Here is a 19847-nt window from a genome sequence, read left to right as displayed (position 1 = left end):
CAATGTAAGTCATTCTAGTATTTTCCACATTCATATTGATGTTAATGAATCAAGATAAATATATATGTCTAGATTTATTGACATCAATATAAATGTGGAAAATGCTAAAATGATTTACATTGTGAAACAGAGTAAGTACTACATAATATAAGATGAGACATCATTGTTAAAATTCGTAGCACTAGGTAGTGCCTCATCTTACATTAGATAGCAACATTTTAGGATGAAGGTAGTACTATATAATTTTTGCGCATATAACGACTCGAATCACAGATTTTCATATAAGCCATAAACTAATGAGTAAAACTGCATATATCTCATGTGCAAATTGGAATAAGAAACAGAAAAGAAAAATGATCATGAAAAAAAGAAAGAAAGACTGTCTAGGTGGTTGCATACTTGCATTATGTCCCAAAGACAATGGAACAAAATAATTGAAGTGCACTAGACCTACTACCGAGCATCGAAATGATATCACCTGAACTTTTTAACAGACCTTCGTAAGCAAATCGGAATTAAAATTAGAAAAATATGTCCATGATAAAGGAGGACAAGTCTTACACCAGCTTGCAAAATGAGCCCAGATTCTAGTGCAATTCTGTGGCTCCAGTCCGTTCCATAGACCACATATGTCTGTACAAGAGTCAGGGCTCCACCATGATGTCCCAAGTGATATAGCTTGCCCCACATCATCCAGCCCTCATACGGTACCCATTGTACTTTTCTTCACGCTTCCAAAATTTCGACAGATTTGACAACTTGACATTCCACAAAAGTGGGCTTGGAGTATTTAACATCATGTTCTGGTCACTTTCATTCACTCAGATGGTCCCACATATCATTCGCACAAGTATCAATTAAAGCAAAACAACAATGAATAAAGTGTCAAATTATCAAATTTCTCCCAAATTTCCAGTCATAATCCATGGTCTATAATGATACAACAGTGGAGCCGGTAGAAGATGGAAAAAGAGCTGCAAACGTGTGGAGAAATAAGCCAAAGTGCACGCTTGATAACAGAAAGTAAACGGTCAAGAAGAAGAAGACAGCAACACACCGGGTCGCCCACTCACCACCACCACTTGTGCTCAATTTGTTCTTGTCCAAAATATGCGTACACACCATGACCACAACGCCAATGATTTCTCCAAATTATATGCACCTCTCGGAATGATGATTTTCCATGTACACAATTGCAAATCTTCAACCGAATTATCACAAAATACAAGCTGGGGAGAACCTGGTAACATAAGTGATATATACGGTCAAATATTAACCATGATGTAACAAGAGCAACGTGATAAGGATTGAGTAAAGAATTAATGCTTCAGTAAAAAAAAAACATATTGATCCGTGCCATAATATAGCAATCTAGTATCAGAGACCTGTCCAGATTCGTAGTACTATGATATATCCCATCCGGTAGTAGCTAGTATACCCAGGAAGGTTGACTGTGCAATAGATCATTCTACAGTCAACCGGTAGAGAATTTAACAGCACACGCGTTAACAAAGACCATGCATCAATCTTGTGAAAACTTAGCAAGTACTCCTTATAGGCTATTGCATCTAAATATCTAATCCTGGATGGACTGCGACCGGTAAGTCCAAAACAAAATTAGAAGCAAAAGTGGCTTCTTTCATCCTCCTCATGGCTCGTTCTTGACTACACAATTGATTCTTTACACGCCAAGCATCTTGTTTTGATCATAGTTTCATCAGAGAATCATGCAGCCACTCCATTTTCCATCATACAGGTATAGCAGCAAATTACCTACCATATCTTCCCTGAGCCTTGGTCTCCTGCTGCTGATCTCCTTGGCTTCTCTCACCAGCTCCTGCACAGAGCAGGAGAAGGGCTCTCTTCACCAGTTCCTCGCCGAGCTCTCGCAAGACGGCAACCTTTCCATGTCATGGCGGAATGATAGAAACTGCTGTGTCTGGGAAGGTATCACCTGCAACAGAAATGGAGCGGTCACTGATATCTCCTTGCAATCAAAGGGCCTTGAAGGGCACATCTCACCATCTCTTGGAAACCTTACTAGCCTGCTACGCCTCAACCTATCGCACAACTCGCTGTCCGGTTACCTACCATGGGAATTGGTTTCTTCCAGCAGTATCAGTGTCCTCGACGTCAGTTTTAACCGACTCAGAGGGGAGCTGCAAGACCCGCTATCTCCGATGACCGCTGTTCGGCCTCTGCAGGTACTGAACATCTCGAGCAACTCGTTTACAGGACAGTTTCCATCCACCACATGGAAGGCCATGAAGAACCTGGTTGCACTGAATGCCAGCAACAACAGATTTACTGGGCAGATATCGGATCATTTCTGCTCGAGCTCGCCATCCTTAATGGTGCTTGACCTTTGTTACAACCTGTTCAGTGGAGGCATACCCCCGGGGATTGGAGCTTGTTCCAGGCTAAATGTGCTCAAGGTTGGTCAAAACAATCTCAGTGGGACTCTCCCTGATGAACTCTTCAATGCCACCTCCTTGGAGCACCTGTCTGTTCCCAACAATGGTTTAAATGGAACACTCGATAGTGCGCATATCATGAAACTAAGTAATCTGGTTACACTTGATCTTGGAGGGAACAATTTCAATGGCAGGATTCCAGAATCTATAGGTGAACTCAAGAAATTAGAGGAACTCCTTTTGGGCCACAACAACATGTATGGAGAGGTGCCATCGACTCTGAGCAACTGCACAAATCTCAAAACCATAGATATCAAGAGCAACAGCTTCAGTGGAGAGCTCTCCAAGATCAATTTCTCCACCCTACCCAATTTACAAACTTTAGATCTTCTGCTTAACAACTTCAATGGAACAATTCCGCAAAACATCTATTCATGCAGCAATCTAATTGCATTGCGGATGTCTTCCAATAAATTCCATGGCCAGCTGCCAAAGGGAATAGGCAATCTGAAGTCCCTCTCCTTCCTTTCAATTTCCAACAATTCTCTTACGAATATCACTGATACACTTCAGATACTCAAGAACTCCAGGAGCCTCAGCACTTTGCTTATGGGAGTGAACTTCAATGGTGAGCTTATGCCAGAGGATGAAACAATTGATGGCTTTGAGAATCTGCAATTTGTATCAATTGATGACTGTTCATTGATTGGGAACATACCATTTTGGTTATCAAAACTCACTAATTTGCAGATGTTAGATTTATCTAACAATCAACTCACTGGACAAATACCTGCCTGGATTAACAGACTAAACTTCCTCTTCTATCTTGATATATCAAACAATAGCTTGACAGGGGGGATCCCAACAGCTTTGATGGAGATACCAAGGCTCATATCAGCAAATTCTACACCATATTTTGACCCAGGGATCCTGCAGCTTCCTATTTATACAGGACCATCACTTGAATACCGTGGATTTCGTGCTTTCCCAGCAACATTAAATCTAGCCAGGAACCATCTCATGGGTGCAATCCCACAAGAGATTGGCCAACTAAAAATGCTCCGGACACTCAATATCAGCTTCAATAGTATTTCAGGAGAGATCCCACAACCGCTTTGCAACCTTACGGATCTGCAGGTGCTCGACTTATCCAATAACCATCTCATAGGTACAATCCCATCTGCACTGAACAATCTGCATTTCCTTTCTAAGCTCAATGTTTCTAACAATGATCTGGAAGGGTCTATTCCAACTGGAGGTCAGTTTAGTACATTTCAAAATTCTAGCTTTGTTGGAAACTCAAAGCTGTGTGGCTCAAATATCTTCCGCAGCTGTGATTCATCAAGAGCACCTTCAGTGTCCAGAAAACAACACAAAAAGAAAGTTATTTTAGCAATCACACTCAGCGTGTCTGTTGGAGGCATTATCATTCTTTTATCCCTGAGTAGTCTCCTCGTGTCACTCAGGGCTACAAAGTTGATGAGAAAAGGGGAATTAGCTAACAACAGAAATGAAGAAACAGCCTCATTCAATCCAAATTCAGACCATTCATTGATGGTGATGCCACAAGGCAAGGGAGACAATAACAAGCTTACGTTTGCAGACATCATGAAGACTACAAATAACTTCGATAAGGAGAACATCATAGGTTGTGGAGGTTATGGATTAGTCTACAAGGCTGAGCTACCTGATGGCTCCAAGTTAGCTATCAAGAAGCTCAATAGTGAAATGTGCCTGATGGAAAGGGAATTCACTGCAGAGATTGAAGCACTCACCATGGCGCAGCATGACAATCTTGTGCCACTCTGGGGTTACTGTATACATGGAAACTCGAGGCTGCTTATATATTCTTACATGGAGAATGGCAGCTTAGACGATTGGCTTCACAACAGGGATGATGATGCTAGCTCATTTCTTGATTGGCCAACCAGGCTCAAGATTGCTCAAGGAGCAAGCCTAGGTATTTCTTACATCCATGATGTATGCAAGCCTCATATTGTCCATCGTGACATCAAATCCAGCAACATCCTGCTCGACAAAGAATTCAAAGCTTATATTGCAGATTTTGGACTATCAAGGTTGATCCTTCCTAGCAAAACTCATGTCACAACTGAGCTAGTTGGCACCCTGGGTTACATCCCCCCTGAGTATGGGCAATCATGGATTGCTACATTGAGAGGCGACATATACAGTTTCGGAGTGGTCCTGCTTGAGCTTCTCACGGGAAGACGGCCTGTTCCTTTACTGTCTACATCAAAGGAACTTGTCCCGTGGGTACAGGAGATGAGATCAGTGGGAAAACAGATCGAGGTCCTGGATCCAACAGTTCGAGGCATGGGGTATGATGAGCAAATGCTAAAGGTGCTTGAAACTGCCTGCAAGTGTGTCAACTATAATCCTTTGATGAGGCCAACTATCATGGAAGTAGTTGCTAGTCTGGACAGTATAGACGCTGACCGAAACACATAACATCAATGATAGATAATTTTGTACTTTCACCCAACAGGAGTTTATGTAATTTCACTAGAATTAGTACTTCTGACTGACTTGTCTTATAGTTCGTTCTCCGCGGCTTGTGACAGACTACTATCATTTCAGGGCATTGAGTGCTGAAAGAATTCGTCTTGCTTTGATCCTTCACTTGTTTGTTGAAACACTATTTATGCTCAAGTTGTACAGGCATGACAAAAAGGTAGAAACAACGTCAAAAAGGTTAGAAAGATACCAAGATATTCTGCTATAAGCAGTTTGTTTCCGATCATCAATGTGTTATTGAAAAAATTAACTAGGTCAGCACTACTAACCATGTTGGTTGTGAAATTCTGCTAACCAAGATATTTTGCTAAGTTGGTTGTGAAATGCGTTGATAAAATACCAGCACAAATGCTAGGGACTAGCATGGAGCTGAAAGAGAAGGCAGCACAACTGACCATGTCGAAGGAGGCGCACTGGCGCGCGTGAAGAGAGCGCGGCATTGTCGGCACGCACTCACGAAGCATGGCCCCTCAGTCGCCTGGTCGACGAGCCCACCTCCACGAGATCTTCGACGGCCGCAGTCGGCGCCCGACCGGAACTGGACAGCCTCTCGGGCATTTCGCCGAACACCCTGAGCAAGGCGCCTCACAGCAAAGCGGCTCCGTTCCACTTCCACCAGACCAACCCCAACCCCTCCCCCTGGCATTGCGTCGAACAGTCGAAGGGCGTCGCCGCGTCGCCGTCGCGCGGCGTCATGCTGCCCGGTGACACGGTCCCGGAGGAGGAGCAAACGGCAAATCCGCGGCGCCGCGGGCAGCCGGCCACCTGTCGCCGCCGGTCGCCTCCCCGCCGCTAGTCTGGGAGAAGTATCGAAGCTTTCGGGCTCGTGTTGGGCCCGGAGAGAAACGACCACACGAGGCCCATGTATTCCAGCCCAACTTAATTTCATCGTTGGCTTATCAGTCGTAGTTAAAATTTAGGAATAAGAGCAGTTACAATAGCAGGCTATAAGCCAGCTACAAACATATTTTAAGCAGATAAATAAGGAGAGAGAAGCGCAGCGGGCTACAGATTTATAGCACGGACTCCAAGACGCAGTGTGTGTATGATAGGTGAGACTAGATATTAATAGTGTAGTATGTAACTATTGTATGAATGAGCTATTAGATTGGTTATAGATGAATTGGAGCTAGTAGTTGGCTATACTATTAAACTTACTCTAAGTTCACAATACAATTTCTTCCCAGGAGATGGATCGGAGTGCAGATGGAGCTTTGTTCAAAATCATTAGGGCCCTGTTAATCACTTCTTTTGATATCTGTTTGCCCTAGAATCTGTAACAAGGTGGCCGATCGAATGGCCTCCTATGGAGCTGTTACCGTGGCCCCTGGCTCAACTTGTTACTGGAGCCAAGCCCCGGAGTTTGTAACTAGTTTGGTCTCCGCCTCTCCGGCGATTTGTCCGAGGCTGCTGGTTAATGGAAACTAAAGTTATCCGTGTCAAAAAAAAAAGAAGTTAACAATACAATTCTAAAAAAAAAAAAGTTCACAATACCCTAAACTATATTTGGTATGGTTAGTTGATTTTAGGGTTTTTATATGGTAGTCTATTCTTTTCGGTCTTGGCTTTTAAACCACAAAAAAAAAATTGTAATACCTCGTTCATTTTTCTACGGATTTCAGCCGAAGTCTAACCAATTAGAATTGTTTTTTTTTCCCTACATGCCGTCGTTTGTTAGAGAACAGCAGAAATTGAATTATGATCATATAAACAGAGATGGTAAGGGATAGTATAGTATAACCTTTGCGCATAGAACGATTGGAATTACACTTCATATATACACCATAAATGAGTAAATTTGCAAATACCTCGTACGCAAACTGGAATTAGAAACAGAAAAAGAAATATATGACCATGACTTAAAAAAAATACAATTTTTACACAACGGTTCAATTAAACTAAGGCTTGTGTAGCTCCAGGTCCAGGAAGTACATTCAAGAGTACTCTACATTCAACCATGTCTACACCGATGAGGCTCTTCTACTTACCTCTGACGTGTAGGCCCATAAGGGTTAGCCTGTTGGTGCGTAATCCGTTTATAGATTTATTGTACTAAGTTATGTCATATTCTATTATCGGTTAAGTTATTTTAGAACGGAAGAATACATAAGATGATTATGTGTGATCAACCAGTATCCCCTGTGGTGTCCTAAATCCCGATGCAACTATGCAAGTGATCAGCCAGATGGCATCCACAGGGGATATGCTTCCAAAATTCAGATGGCATCCACAACCACAAAGCGTCATAATAGTCCATGCCTCCATGGGTCAACAGTCATACAACGGCGAAGCCTGAAGGATGGATAACAGCTGAACGTGTGGAGCAAATAAGCCAACCAACGCGCACGCTTGACAGCAGAAAGTAAACGCCTTGGCCCTTGCGTGATCGTCTCAACAACAACAACAACAATAATAATAGAGACGAGATAGTCACCAGATTACCAACCAATCAGCTGTGTTTGTTGGTGTCCAGAGCATGTGCCGCACCACGACCGCGACGCCGATGATTGCTCTAGATTATATGCAACTCTCCGAATGATGCTTCCCATGTACCACCTGCAAAGCTGATCTTACAAATCTTCACCAGCTGTGTTTCTTGATCTTCTCACAGAAGAAAAACGTGAATATTAGGGAAGAACCTAATATCAAATAAATAGAAGGGGTGAGATTTCGAACCAACGCCGGCTAGCCCACCACCTTGTGGAACTAGTCGGAAGATCCCTGGGCGTTTCTCCTTGATCTTCTCAAGGATGAACAAATTTGTACGCATCAGTGGCAACTGGCAAGCTAACAGGTCTTTCATGGCTTCAGGGGTGCAGCTGGTAAGAGAAGTGATGTCAGATGGAGTCAATTAATCCATGTTGTAACAATGTCAATGTGACAACGATTAAAATAAAAAATGGTCCAAACAAAAGGAAATAACTTGCACGATCAGGGAGGTCGGCCACTTGATGTTTCAATAGTACTCGCTAGTGAGACGTCATACCGAAGAAGACAGGCGAAACTGGATGCTATATAACCATATTTTGCCAAGAAGATATTGTGGCAGTATCTGTAAAAGTCCTAATGAATATCCATAGGCTATATCACCTAATCTTTGACATGTATTTCTTTTTTATGATTACGACTAGTATACCAGAATAAAATGGAAGCAAGGGCAGCTTCTCTCTTCCTCCTGATGCTCTTCATTGATTAGTCCTATCCAGTCAGGAACAAAGCTCAGCATCAGGTTTTTCATGTTAGTTTCACCAGAAAACCATGCAGCTACTTCATTACAAGAAACACAGCAACAAATTTCCCATACCTGTTCTTGCCCTTGCGCTGGTGCTGCTCATCAACCTCGCCTCTCTCACCAGTTCATGTACAGAGCAGGACAGGAGCTCCCTCCTCAAGTTCATCAGGGAGCTCTCTCAGGATGGAGGCCTCTCTGCATCATGGCAGGACGGCACAGATTGCTGCAAATGGGACGGGATCGCCTGCAGCCAAGATGGGACGGTAACTGATGTTTCTCTGGCTTCTAGGAACCTTCAGGGGAACATCTCACCGTCTCTTGGCAACCTCACTGGATTGCTGCGTCTCAATCTCTCCCACAACATGCTATCTGGTGCCTTACCACAAGAATTGGTGTCTTCCAGCACTATCATCATCGTTGACGTCAGCTTTAACAGGCTGAATGGAGGTCTCAACGAGTTGCCATCTTCAACCCCTATCAGGCCACTGCAGGTACTCAACATCTCAAGTAATTTATTTACAGGGCAGTTTCCATCTTCCATATGGGATGTGATGAAAAATCTGGTCGCCCTCAATGTCAGCAGTAATAAGTTTACTGGGAAGATACCGACTCGTTTTTGTGACAGCTCATCAAATTTATCTGTGCTTGAACTATGTTACAATCAATTCAGTGGCAGCATCCCCTCAGGACTTGGTAATTGCTCCATGCTCAAAGTTCTGAAGGCTGGTCACAACAAGCTCAGTGGGACACTCCCAGGTGAACTCTTCAATGATGTCTCATTGGAGTACCTATCTTTTCCTAACAATAATTTGCATGGGGAAATTGATGGTACACAGATAGCAAAACTGAGAAATCTAGTAACTCTTGATCTGGGAGGGAATCAGTTCATTGGCAAGATTCCAGATTCTATCAGCCAACTGAAGAGATTGGAGGAGTTACATTTGGACAGCAACATGATGTCTGGCGAGTTGCCCGGAACTCTGGGCAGCTGCACAAATCTCTCAATCATTGATCTCAAGCACAATAACTTCAGTGGAGATCTTGGCAAAGTCAATTTCTCCGCTCTACACAATCTAAAAACTTTAGATCTTTACTTCAACAACTTCACCGGCACAATTCCAGAAAGCATCTATTCATGCAGCAATTTGACAGCCCTACGGTTATCAGGCAACCATTTCCATGGAGAGTTGTCACCGGGAATAATCAATCTGAAGTATCTTTCCTTCTTCTCACTTGATGACAACAAGCTTACTAACATCACAAAAGCACTTCAGATCCTTAAAAGTTGCAGCACCATTACCACCCTGCTTATTGGGCACAACTTTAGAGGAGAGGTCATGCCACAGGACGAAAGTATTGATGGTTTTGGGAATCTTCAAGTTCTTGACATAAACAGTTGCTTGTTGTCTGGGAAAATACCTCTATGGTTATCCAGGCTCACGAATCTGGAGATGCTACTTTTAAATGGCAATCAACTCACAGGACCAATACCAAGATGGATTGATTCCTTAAACCACCTGTTCTATATAGATGTATCAGACAACAGACTTACAGAAGAAATTCCGATCACCTTGATGAATTTGCCAATGCTAAGATCAACATCAGACATAGCCCATTTGGACCCAGGGGCTTTTGAGCTTCCTGTTTATAACGGGCCATCATTTCAATACCGCACGCTTACTGGCTTCCCTACGTTGTTGAATCTGAGCCATAACAACTTCATAGGTGTGATTTCCCCAATGATTGGTCAGTTGGAAGTGCTTGTTGTGCTTGATTTCAGCTTCAACAACTTATCTGGGCAGATCCCACAATCAATTTGCAACCTCACAAGCCTCCAGGTTCTACATTTGTCCAATAACCATCTCACAGGTGAAATCCCTCCTGGACTAAGCAATCTGAACTTCCTCTCAGCATTCAATATTTCCAACAATGACCTAGAGGGGCCTATTCCAACTGGAGGCCAATTTGATACATTCTCAAACTCAAGCTTCGAAGGAAACCCAAAGCTTTGTGACTCTAGGTTCAATCACCACTGCAGTTCAGCAGAAGCAAGTTCAGTGTCCAGAAAAGAACAGAATAAAAAAATCGTTCTCGCAATATCATTTGGTGTCTTCTTTGGAGGGATTTGCATTCTTTTGTTGCTAGGGTGTTTCTTTGTCTCAGAAAGGAGCAAACGCTTCATAACCAAAAATAGTAGTGACAACGATGGTGATTTAGAAGCAGCTTCATTCAACTCTGATTCAGAGCATTCATTGATAATGATTACACGAGGAAAGGGAGAAGAAATCAACCTCACATTTGCTGACATTGTGAAAGCTACAAATAACTTCGACAAGGCGCATATCATTGGGTGTGGAGGCTATGGGCTAGTCTACAAAGCTGAGTTACCAGATGGTTCCAAGATCGCTATCAAGAAGCTCAATAGTGAAATGTGTCTAACAGAAAGGGAATTCAGTGCAGAGGTTGATGCACTATCCATGGCACAGCATGCCAATCTCGTGCCCTTCTGGGGTTACTGCATCCAGGGCAATCTGAGGCTCCTCATATACTCCTTAATGGAGAATGGTAGTTTAGACGATTGGCTTCACAATTGGGATGATGATGCCAGCTCATTTCTCGACTGGCCAACCAGGCTGAAGATTGCACAGGGAGCAAGTCAGGGCCTTCATTACATCCATGATGTCTGCAAGCCTCATATCGTCCACCGTGATATCAAGTCCAGCAATATATTACTTGACAAAGAATTCAAATCGTATATTGCAGATTTTGGGCTGTCAAGGTTGGTCCTTCCCAACATAACCCATGTCACAACTGAACTAGTTGGCACTCTGGGTTACATTCCCCCTGAATATGGGCAATCATGGGTTGCTACATTGAGAGGTGATATGTATAGTTTCGGAGTGGTCCTGCTAGAGCTTCTCACGGGGAGGCGCCCTGTTCCAATCTTGTCTACATCAGAGGAACTTGTCCCATGGGTACATAAGATGAGATCAGAGGGAAAGCAGATTGAGGTGTTGGATCCAACACTTCGAGGCACAGGGTGCGAAGAGCAAATGCTAAAGGTGCTCGAAACTGCTTGCAAGTGTGTTGACTGTAATCCTTTGAAGAGGCCAACTATCATGGAAGTTGTCACTTGTCTGGACAGTATAGGCACTGAAATAAAGATATAAAATTATAAAAACATGATAGATAATTTTGTAGTTCCCTATAAGTAGTACTTCTGACTTGTCTTATAGTTTGTTATGTACAGCTTGGGACAGACTAATATCATTTCAGCAAATTGATGTTACTTGTTTTTGCTTAGTGAATGTTTAATTCCATCAAAAAGTGTTTTAAGTGATTCTCTTCCTTTCCCTGTTTCTTGAAACACTATCCACACCCAAGTTGTACAGGCATGACAAAAAGTACAAACAAGTGAGAACATGGTTATGATCCTTGAGTTTTTTACTGAGAGAGTCGAAATTGTTTCCATTCAAGTGAAGATACCAAGATACTCCATCTGTTTCAAATTATTTGTCACTCTATGTTTTTTCCTAAGTCAAATACATCTATCTTTGAAAGTATGTCTTATGATGAATCTAAAAATATAATATATAGAAACTGATGGTCAAAGATTAAAATGTTTGACTTAGTACAAACCTAGAACGGCAAGTAATTTGAAACGGAGAGAGTATTTAGGATTTAGCTGCTGCCCGCCATTTGTTTCCGCTCAACGCATTCTAGAAATGATGACTAAAGTTGGTTGTAACCTAGATAAAATACCAGAACAAACGATAGGCACTAGCATGGAGTATTGGAGTGGAAAGAAAATGCAGCACAACTAACCATCTCGAAGGAGCAGCACGAACTCACGCAGCACCAACCAATCCCTGATCGACATTCTCAACCGCACGAGCTCTTCTACGGCCACGGTCACCCGCCGCCCGTGGCAAGACACTCGAGCATTTCGCCGAACACCCTGAGAGCGCGCCGATACACAGGGAAGCGGCCCACCCTTCCCCCAGAGTTGCCAGGCACGGGCCGGGAGGAGCAAGCTCGCAGCGCTGCGGGGGTGGTGGCGGAAGCCAGGACAGGATACGGAGCCGCGAGCACGCCACTCGCCGGAGGGATTTGAGGAGCGACGGCGGCAGAGAGGGACATTGTCGCCGCCGGTCTGGGGGAAGAACGAATGCCTGTGGATTGTGTTGGGCCTAAATGGGAACGACCACTTGAGGAGTTGAGGCCCATGTATTCCGGCCCAACTCAAAGAAGAGCAAAAAAAAAAAAAAAGTCCAAGGAATCCTAAATTCCTAATGGCCTGTTCGTAGCTGCTGGGAATTTTTTTTTTACATGAAAGAGAGAGCTTTATTAATGATTAAATCAAAGCATTCGAAACGAGAAAAATGTTTTAGTACATGATTTATTAAATATTAACTATCATAAAATTAAAAAAAAAATAGTTTTACTTGAATTTCTAAACAACTTCTGTATATTTTTTTTAACAAATACACACATTATTTAACATTTTAAAACACGTACTAACAAAAATCGAGAAAATTAAAATTTAGAGTTGAAGAAAAAAAACATGGTCTAAGTAGAAATATCATGAGGTTGCCTGTAACCTTGATCCAAGCAGCATACAGATCGCTACTATTGGTAGTGATCCTACCCGGAACGACTTTAAAAAGCAGAATTCAAAAACACAGGCAACAGGAAAACAAAGGAATTAGGACGGTATAATACCATCTCATCCTAAATAATGTCAAATCATAGAACACAAGAATTGTCTAGTCATATAGTTTGGATGCTTCACATGAAAACGCTATAGGATTTGGAGAAAAGAGTGATACAAAGACTTCCAGGAGGTGTGAGTTCATGCTAATTTTTCTCTAAAATTCCTAAAAAACTAAAGGGCTCATTCCTTAAGGAGCCCTTAAGCACGAATGCACAGTAGTCTAAGGGCTCACGTGCAAAATGTTACTACTCCCTCCGTTTCATAATGTAAGATTTTCTACCATTATTCATACTGTCTAGATTAATTAACATCCATATGAATGTAGATAATGTTAGAAAGTCTTACATTATAAAACGGACGAAGTATTATATAATCGCTCGCACGCGCGACTTGATCCGAACCGTTGAAACGAGACCAGATGGCCACCGCTCGGTAAGGCGACCGTTCACCGCTCCGCGCCCATTCTCCAATAAATAATCACACCTCCACGCCTCCACGGCGGCGGCGGCGGGATGCAGAGAAGGTATCTGACAATAGATCAAAGCCCAGTGAATCAGTTTATAATCTCATTTCAAAAAACAAAAAAGGACATAAGTGATCGTCTGAGTTAACTAGTCATCCACCCATCCATCACATGCTTAGGATTTTATGCTCGTGATCCATCGTTTCGCTTATCTTACGTCTATTCGTAACGTTTATTAGCAAAGAAAAAAATAATTTAATGGTAAAATTTTTATATTCTTAGTGATACAAAAAAAATAAACCATGATAAATAAAACCACAAAATCAATTTTAAGATAAGAATAATTTTAAAATTTAAATTTTAGTTCATAAACATAGGCATAAGCATAAGAGCGAAAACCTACATTATATACTAGTGGAAAGCGGAAAACAACTGCAAGCGTGTGGAGCAAATAAACCAAAGCGCACGCTTGATAACAACAGAGTCAGCAAGTAAACGGTCAAGATTCAAGCCGAAGAAGGGAGCAGCAGTTTTGGTCCCTCCACTCACCAGTTGTTCATTGTTGTTGTACACACCATGACCGCGACGCCGATGCATGATGATTGCTGTAAATCATATACACTTCTTGGAATGACGCTTTAATTCCATGTAGTGCTATCTCTCCAACTTACAAATCTTCAGCAATTATTTTTGTTCTTTCGCAAATACAGTGCATTTTCCTGTTGAATAAAGGTGATGCAGCATCCTTCAGTTCAATCGTTGTGTCAAAATTTGGTCCGGAATAATAGCTAGCGAAGAGCCGAAGAGATCCATGGTGAAGCTGGTAAGAGAAGTCATGCCTGATCAAGTAAACTAAGGCATGTTGTAACAATGTCAACGTGATTAAGGTTAAAAATTAAGGATGGCTACGGAGAGAATTACTTACGGCCGCCAATGTCGAGAAGTTGACTTTCCAATAGTATAACTGGCAGCCGCTACTGGAACGCCATAGTGCGACGAACAAAACTGCACTGACAGTTTTTGTGAGGTCCTAAATCTTAATGAGTACCCATATACTATAGCATCAAATCATTGACCAGCATTTATTTGTGATGACAATGACAAGAAGGCTGAAATAAACTGGAACCTATAGACGTTTCTTTCTTCCTCCTGATGCTCCTTCTAGGTATGACCATCTGATGCATTCCCCAAGTCAGAGAAGGCCAAAATAAAATGGAACCAATAGACACTCTTTCTTACTCCTGATGCTCTTTCTTGATATAACCATCTGATGCTTTTCCCAGTGAAGATACTTAGATACAAACTCAGCATCAAGTTTCCATGCTAGATTCACAAGAAAACCATGCACCCACTTCATTCTCCGTGCAAGAAACACAGCAACAAATTTCCCATACCTGTTCTTGCCCTTGCCCTGGTGCTGCTCATCAACCTCGCCTCTCTCACCAGTTCATGTACAGAGCAGGACAGGAGCTCCCTCCTCAGGTTCCTCAGGGAGCTCTCTCAAGATGGCGGCCTCGCTGCGTCATGGCAGGATGGTACAGATTGCTGCAAATGGGATGGGATCACCTGCAGCCAAGATAGCACGGTCACTGATGTTTCCCTGGCCTCTAGGAGCCTCCAGGGACGCATCTCACCGTCTCTTGGTAATCTCCCTGGATTGCTGCGCCTCAACTTGTCTCACAACCTGCTGTCTGGTGCCCTGCCGAAGGAACTGTTGTCTTCCAGCAGTCTCATCACCATTGACGTCAGCTTTAACCGCCTGGATGGAGATCTTGACGAGTTGCCATCTTCAACACCTGCAAGGCCACTGCAGGTACTGAATATCTCAAGTAATTTGTTAGCAGGACAGTTTCCATCATCCACATGGGTAGTGATGAAAAATATGGTTGCACTCAATGTCAGTAACAACAGCTTTAGTGGGCATATACCAGCTAATTTCTGCACCAACTCGCCATACTTATCTGTGCTTGAACTCAGTTATAACCAATTAAGTGGGAGCATTCCCCCTGGATTTGGAAGTTGCTCCAGGCTCAGAGTCCTCAAGGCTGGCCACAACAACCTTAGTGGGACTATCCCTGATGAAATCTTCAATGCTACCTCGTTAGAGTGCCTCTCTTTTCCAAACAATGATTTTCAAGGGACACTTGAATGGGCAAATGTTGTCAAACTCAGTAAGCTGGCTACCCTTGACCTCGGAGAGAACAACTTCAGTGGTAACATTTCAGAGTCTATAGGTCAGCTCAACAGATTGGAGGAACTCCATCTGAACAACAACAAAATGTTTGGGAGCATACCATCAAACTTGAGTAACTGCACAAGTCTGAAAATCATCGACCTCAATAACAACAATTTCAGTGGAGAGCTCATCTATGTCAATTTCTCCAACTTACCCAATCTAAAAACTTTAGATCTTATGCGGAACAACTTCAGTGGTGAAATTCCAGAAAGCATATACACATGCAGCAACCTAACTGCTCTGCGGGTATCTTCCAATAAGCTGCACGGCCAGTTATCAAAGGGACTAGGCAATCTGAAATCCCTCTCCTTCCTGTCACTCGCAGGAAACTGTCTTACAAACATAGCAAATGCACTTCAGATATTAAGCAGCTCCAGCAACCTCACCACCCTTCTTATTGGCCACAACTTCATGAATGAAAGAATGCCTGATGGCAGTATTGATGGTTTTGAGAATCTTCAGGTTCTATCCCTAAGTGAATGCTCATTATCTGGAAAAATACCTCGATGGCTATCGAAACTCTCAAGGTTGGAGGTGCTAGAGTTAGACAACAATCGACTAACTGGACCAATACCAGACTGGATCAGTAGCCTAAACTTCCTCTTCTATCTAGATATATCAAATAACAGCCTGACAGGAGAAATTCCGATGTCCTTATTACAGATGCCAATGCTAAGGTCAGACAGGGCTGCAGCACAGTTGGACCGTAGAGCATTTCAATTACCCATATATATATCTGCATCACTACTTCAATACCGCAAGGCCAGTGCTTTTCCCAAAGTGCTCAATCTAGGCAAAAATGAATTCACCGGTTTGATCCCCCCAGAGATTGGTCTGTTGAAAGTGCTCCTTTCACTGAATTTGAGCTTTAACAAATTATATGGAGATATCCCCCAGTCGATCTGCAACCTCACAGATCTGCTTGTGCTGGATTTGTCAAGCAACAATCTAACTGGTACAATCCCAGCTGCGCTGAACAATCTAAACTTCCTTTCCGAATTCAACATCTCATACAATGACCTAGAAGGGCCTATCCCAACTGGTGGTCAGCTTGATACATTCACAAATTCTAGCTTTTATGGCAATCCAAAGCTGTGTGGTCCTATGCTTGTACGCCATTGCAGTTCAGCTGATGGACATTTGATCTCAAAGAAACAACAAAACAAGAAGGTCATACTTGCAATTGTTTTTGGTGTCTTCTTTGGAGCCATTGTCATTCTTATGTTGTCAGGGTATCTCCTTTGGTCGATCAGTGGTATGAGTTTCAGGACCAAAAATAGGTGCAGCAATGATTACACGGAAGCATTATCATCCAACATCAGTTCAGAGCATTTGTTAGTAATGTTGCAGCAAGGCAAGGAAGCAGAAGACAAGATCACATTCACTGGCATTATGGAAGCTACAAATAATTTTAACAGGGAGCACATCATTGGATGCGGAGGTTATGGATTAGTCTACAGGGCAGAGCTACCTGATGGCTCAAAACTTGCCATAAAGAAGCTCAATGGTGAAATGTGCCTGATGGAAAGGGAGTTCAGTGCAGAGGTTGAAACGCTCTCCATGGCACAACATGACAATCTTGTGCCACTCTTGGGTTACTGTATCCAGGGAAACTCGAGGCTCCTCATATATTCTTACATGGAGAATGGCAGTCTGGATGATTGGCTTCATAACAAGGACGATGGTACCAGCACAATTCTAGATTGGCCAAGACGGCTCAAAATAGCGAAAGGAGCAAGCCACGGCCTTTCTTACATCCACAATATCTGCAAGCCTCGTATTGTCCACCGTGACATCAAATCTAGCAACATCCTTCTCGACAAAGAATTCAAAGCTTATATTGCAGATTTTGGATTATCACGGTTGATCCTTCCCAACAAAACTCATGTCACAACCGAGCTAGTCGGCACTCTCGGTTACATCCCCCCTGAGTATGGGCAAGCATGGGTTGCTACATTGAAAGGTGACGTGTACAGTTTCGGAGTGGTCCTGCTTGAGCTTCTCACTGGGAGGAGGCCAGTTCCAATACTATCTACTTCAAAGGAACTTGTCCCATGGGTACAGGAGATGATATCAGAGGGAAAGCAGATTGAGGTGCTGGATTCAACACTTCAAGGCACAGGGTGTGAAGAGCAAATGCTAAAGGTCCTTGAAACTGCTTGCAAGTGCGTTGATGGTAATCCTTTGATGAGGCCAACTATGATGGAAGTAGTAGCCAGTCTGGACAGTATAGACCCTGACCTAAAGATGCAATAATATGATAGATAATCTTGTACTTTAAGTGAACAGAGTTGATCTGGTTTCACTAGAACTAGAATTTGATTGATCTTATAGTTCGTTCTGTACAGCGTGTGACAGGCTAGTGTGATTTTGAGGCATTTCCCTTTTTTACTGTACTTGTTTTTACATTAGAAAGTGGGTATGTAATGCGTCTTCCTTTCCCTGTTTATTAAACATTGTTCATTCTCAGGTTGCACAGGCATGAAAAAAGGTCGAAACAAGTGAGGAAATTGTTATGTTCCTTGAGTTTTTCAATGCAAAAATCAAAATGGTTCCCATTCAAGTGAAGATACTAGGTATTGTCAGACGTATAGATACGATTACAGATTTGCAGTTGGCTGTGAAATGCGTGGATAAAAGACCAGCACAAATGCTAGGCACTAGTATGGAGTGGGAAGAGAATGCAGAACGACTAACCATCTCGAAGGAGGTTGACTCGCGCGCGTGAAGAGAGCGTGGCATTGCGGAACGCACACACGCGGCGTCATCCTCCGGCGCCTATGGCCACGCTCGCTGCCGCCCGGTACAAGTTACTCGAGCATTTCGCCGAACACCCTGAGTGCGCCACCTCACAGGGAAGGGAAGCGCCTCCACTCTGACCAGGCCAGCCCTGGCATTGTCGTAGAACAGTTCAAGGGCATCGCGGGCGCGCGGCAGCGGTCCGGGAGGAGCAATCCCGCAGCCGCCGCCGTCGCCGGCGGCGGCCGCGGTGACCTCCCCCGCCGGCCGCCGCTAGTCTGTGAGAAGAACGAAAAGATTGTCTCGTGTTGGGCCCAAATGGAAACGACCACCTCGACTACTGGAGGAGGCCCATGTATTCCGGCCCAACTCAGTAAGGGCATAAAAAGGGACAGAAGTAGTAATGGAGAGAACTTCGAGGGCTTCCACGTAAATTTTCCCATGAATCTCCCGCGACCGTTTGATCCAAACCGTACACGGACGATCGGACGGTTAAAATAGTGGGGCTTAGGGTGCGTCGTGCGTGACAATTGATTGCTCTGTATTAATCTACTTCCTCTATTTTGGGTTTTGTCCCAAGTAAAAAATTTTAAATTTTTTGCGAACGCGCAAAAAGACTGCACGTCAATATATTAGAAGAAAAGAGTTATAGTTACACGACGCAATCAGCCAGACCGGCTTATGTAGAGGGAAGGGGAAAAAAGCAAAAAAGAAGTTGGAGCTTAAAACTACGGCGGCTAAATACAAACTCCAAGCAGCAGGAAGGGGTCGAGCCACTCTACACTCCCAACAAGTCCCCAAAAGCGGCAACGCTAGCTAAAGACCACAGATAGCCCTCTGGGTGGATGGACTCCAGAACCACTGAGACCGAAGAGAGCGCAGAGTTGAAAACCCTAGAGTTTCGTTCCTTCCATAGCTGCCAAGAGACCAGGAGCACCAGGGAGTCGAAGCAGCGCCGGAGATGCTCAGGTAAGCAGGCCCTGGAGGACGACCACCAGTCCTGGAACCAGCTGCCACAGGGGGGGAGAGAGGGCAGCCCAGCCAGGAGGCGACAGCACATGGAGCCAGACCTGCCGAGCAAACACACAGTCGAGGAGGATGTGGTTCGCCGTCTCAAGATCCTGAGCGCAAAAAGGGCAGGCTGAGTGACTATCAATGCCACACTTCTGGAGGAGATCAGCCGTCCAGCAGCGCTGCTGGAAAGCAAACCAAAAGAAGAACCTGCATTTAGCAACCCTTTGCGTGCTAGAGAAGATCACCACAGGCAAAGGAATGTTGGCCATGGAAGAAAGCCTGGTATGCCAAATGCGCTGAGTAGCGCTGGTTAGATGTCCAACGCCAAACGAGACGATCCTCGACACCTGGAAAAAAATTAAATTTAATTAAGTTTATGAAAAAAATATAGTAATATCTAGAATGCCAAATTAATTTTATTAACCTTGAATACATTTTTATGATATACCCTTTTGTTTCATATTGTAAATTGTTTTACTTTTTTCTAAGTCAAATTTTTT

General features: G+C 43.4%; 2 protein-coding genes and 2 long non-coding RNA genes across 8 annotated transcripts; 2 read left to right on the top strand and 2 right to left on the bottom strand.

Annotated features, from left to right (window-relative positions):
* Positions 1–787: 787 nt before the first annotated feature.
* LOC107280128 (uncharacterized) lies at positions 788–5786 on the bottom strand. 2 transcript variants are annotated; one of them, XR_010739379.1, is made up of 3 exons: positions 5345–5786; positions 1778–1954; positions 788–1240 (listed from the first exon to the last, which is right to left on the bottom strand). It is a non-coding gene; the product is annotated as an uncharacterized lncRNA (long non-coding RNA). The 2 variants fall into 2 exon arrangements; XR_001543340.3 differs by lacking the exon at positions 1778–1954.
* LOC4328339 (tyrosine-sulfated glycopeptide receptor 1) lies at positions 1346–11521 on the top strand. 2 transcript variants are annotated; one of them, XM_026023198.2, is made up of 2 exons: positions 1346–3166; positions 8306–11521. In XM_026023198.2, exons 1-2 carry the CDS (start codon positions 1728–1730, stop codon positions 11349–11351), a joined length of 4485 nt encoding a protein of 1494 aa, XP_025878983.1. In that variant the 5' UTR covers positions 1346–1727; the 3' UTR covers positions 11352–11521. The 2 variants fall into 2 exon arrangements, with proteins under 2 accessions (XP_025878983.1, XP_015625313.1); XM_015769827.3 differs by lacking the exon at positions 8306–11521 and having other exon boundaries at positions 1550–1756; positions 1835–5148.
* On the bottom strand, positions 6809–18663 carry LOC112937933 (uncharacterized). Of its 3 annotated transcripts, none has more exons than XR_003240780.2 (7): positions 18292–18663; positions 14284–14363; positions 13908–14197; positions 13241–13422; positions 8254–11334; positions 7873–8147; positions 6809–7768 (listed from the first exon to the last, which is right to left on the bottom strand). It is a non-coding gene; the product is annotated as an uncharacterized lncRNA (long non-coding RNA). The 3 variants fall into 3 exon arrangements; XR_010739377.1 differs by having other exon boundaries at positions 13908–14178; XR_010739378.1 differs by having other exon boundaries at positions 13908–14077.
* On the top strand, positions 14526–18094 carry LOC112936000 (tyrosine-sulfated glycopeptide receptor 1). The gene has a single exon (XM_026023197.2). The coding sequence runs from the start codon at positions 14701–14703 to the stop codon at positions 17848–17850; it is 3150 nt and encodes a 1049-aa protein (XP_025878982.1). The 5' UTR covers positions 14526–14700; the 3' UTR covers positions 17851–18094.
* Positions 18664–19847: the final 1184 nt, after the last annotated feature.

The sequence above is a fragment of the Oryza sativa genome, chromosome 2, assembly GCF_034140825.1.
Source record: "Oryza sativa Japonica Group chromosome 2, ASM3414082v1".
NCBI lineage: Eukaryota > Viridiplantae > Streptophyta > Magnoliopsida > Poales > Poaceae > Oryza > Oryza sativa.
This window is presented reverse-complemented; position numbering and strand designations above follow the sequence as displayed.

Excerpts from the sequence above, each read along its gene's own strand:
- LOC4328339 (XM_026023198.2), top strand. The coding sequence starts at position 1,728 with ATGCAGCCACTCCATTTTCCATCATACAGGTATAGCAGCAAATTACCT. Across the intron at positions 3,167-8,305 it reads AAACTCACTAATTTGCAGAT|TTCATGTACAGAGCAGGACA; the intron begins GTTAGATTTATC and ends CTCTCTCACCAG.
- LOC112936000 (XM_026023197.2), top strand. The coding sequence starts at position 14,701 with ATGCACCCACTTCATTCTCCGTGCAAGAAACACAGCAACAAATTTCCC.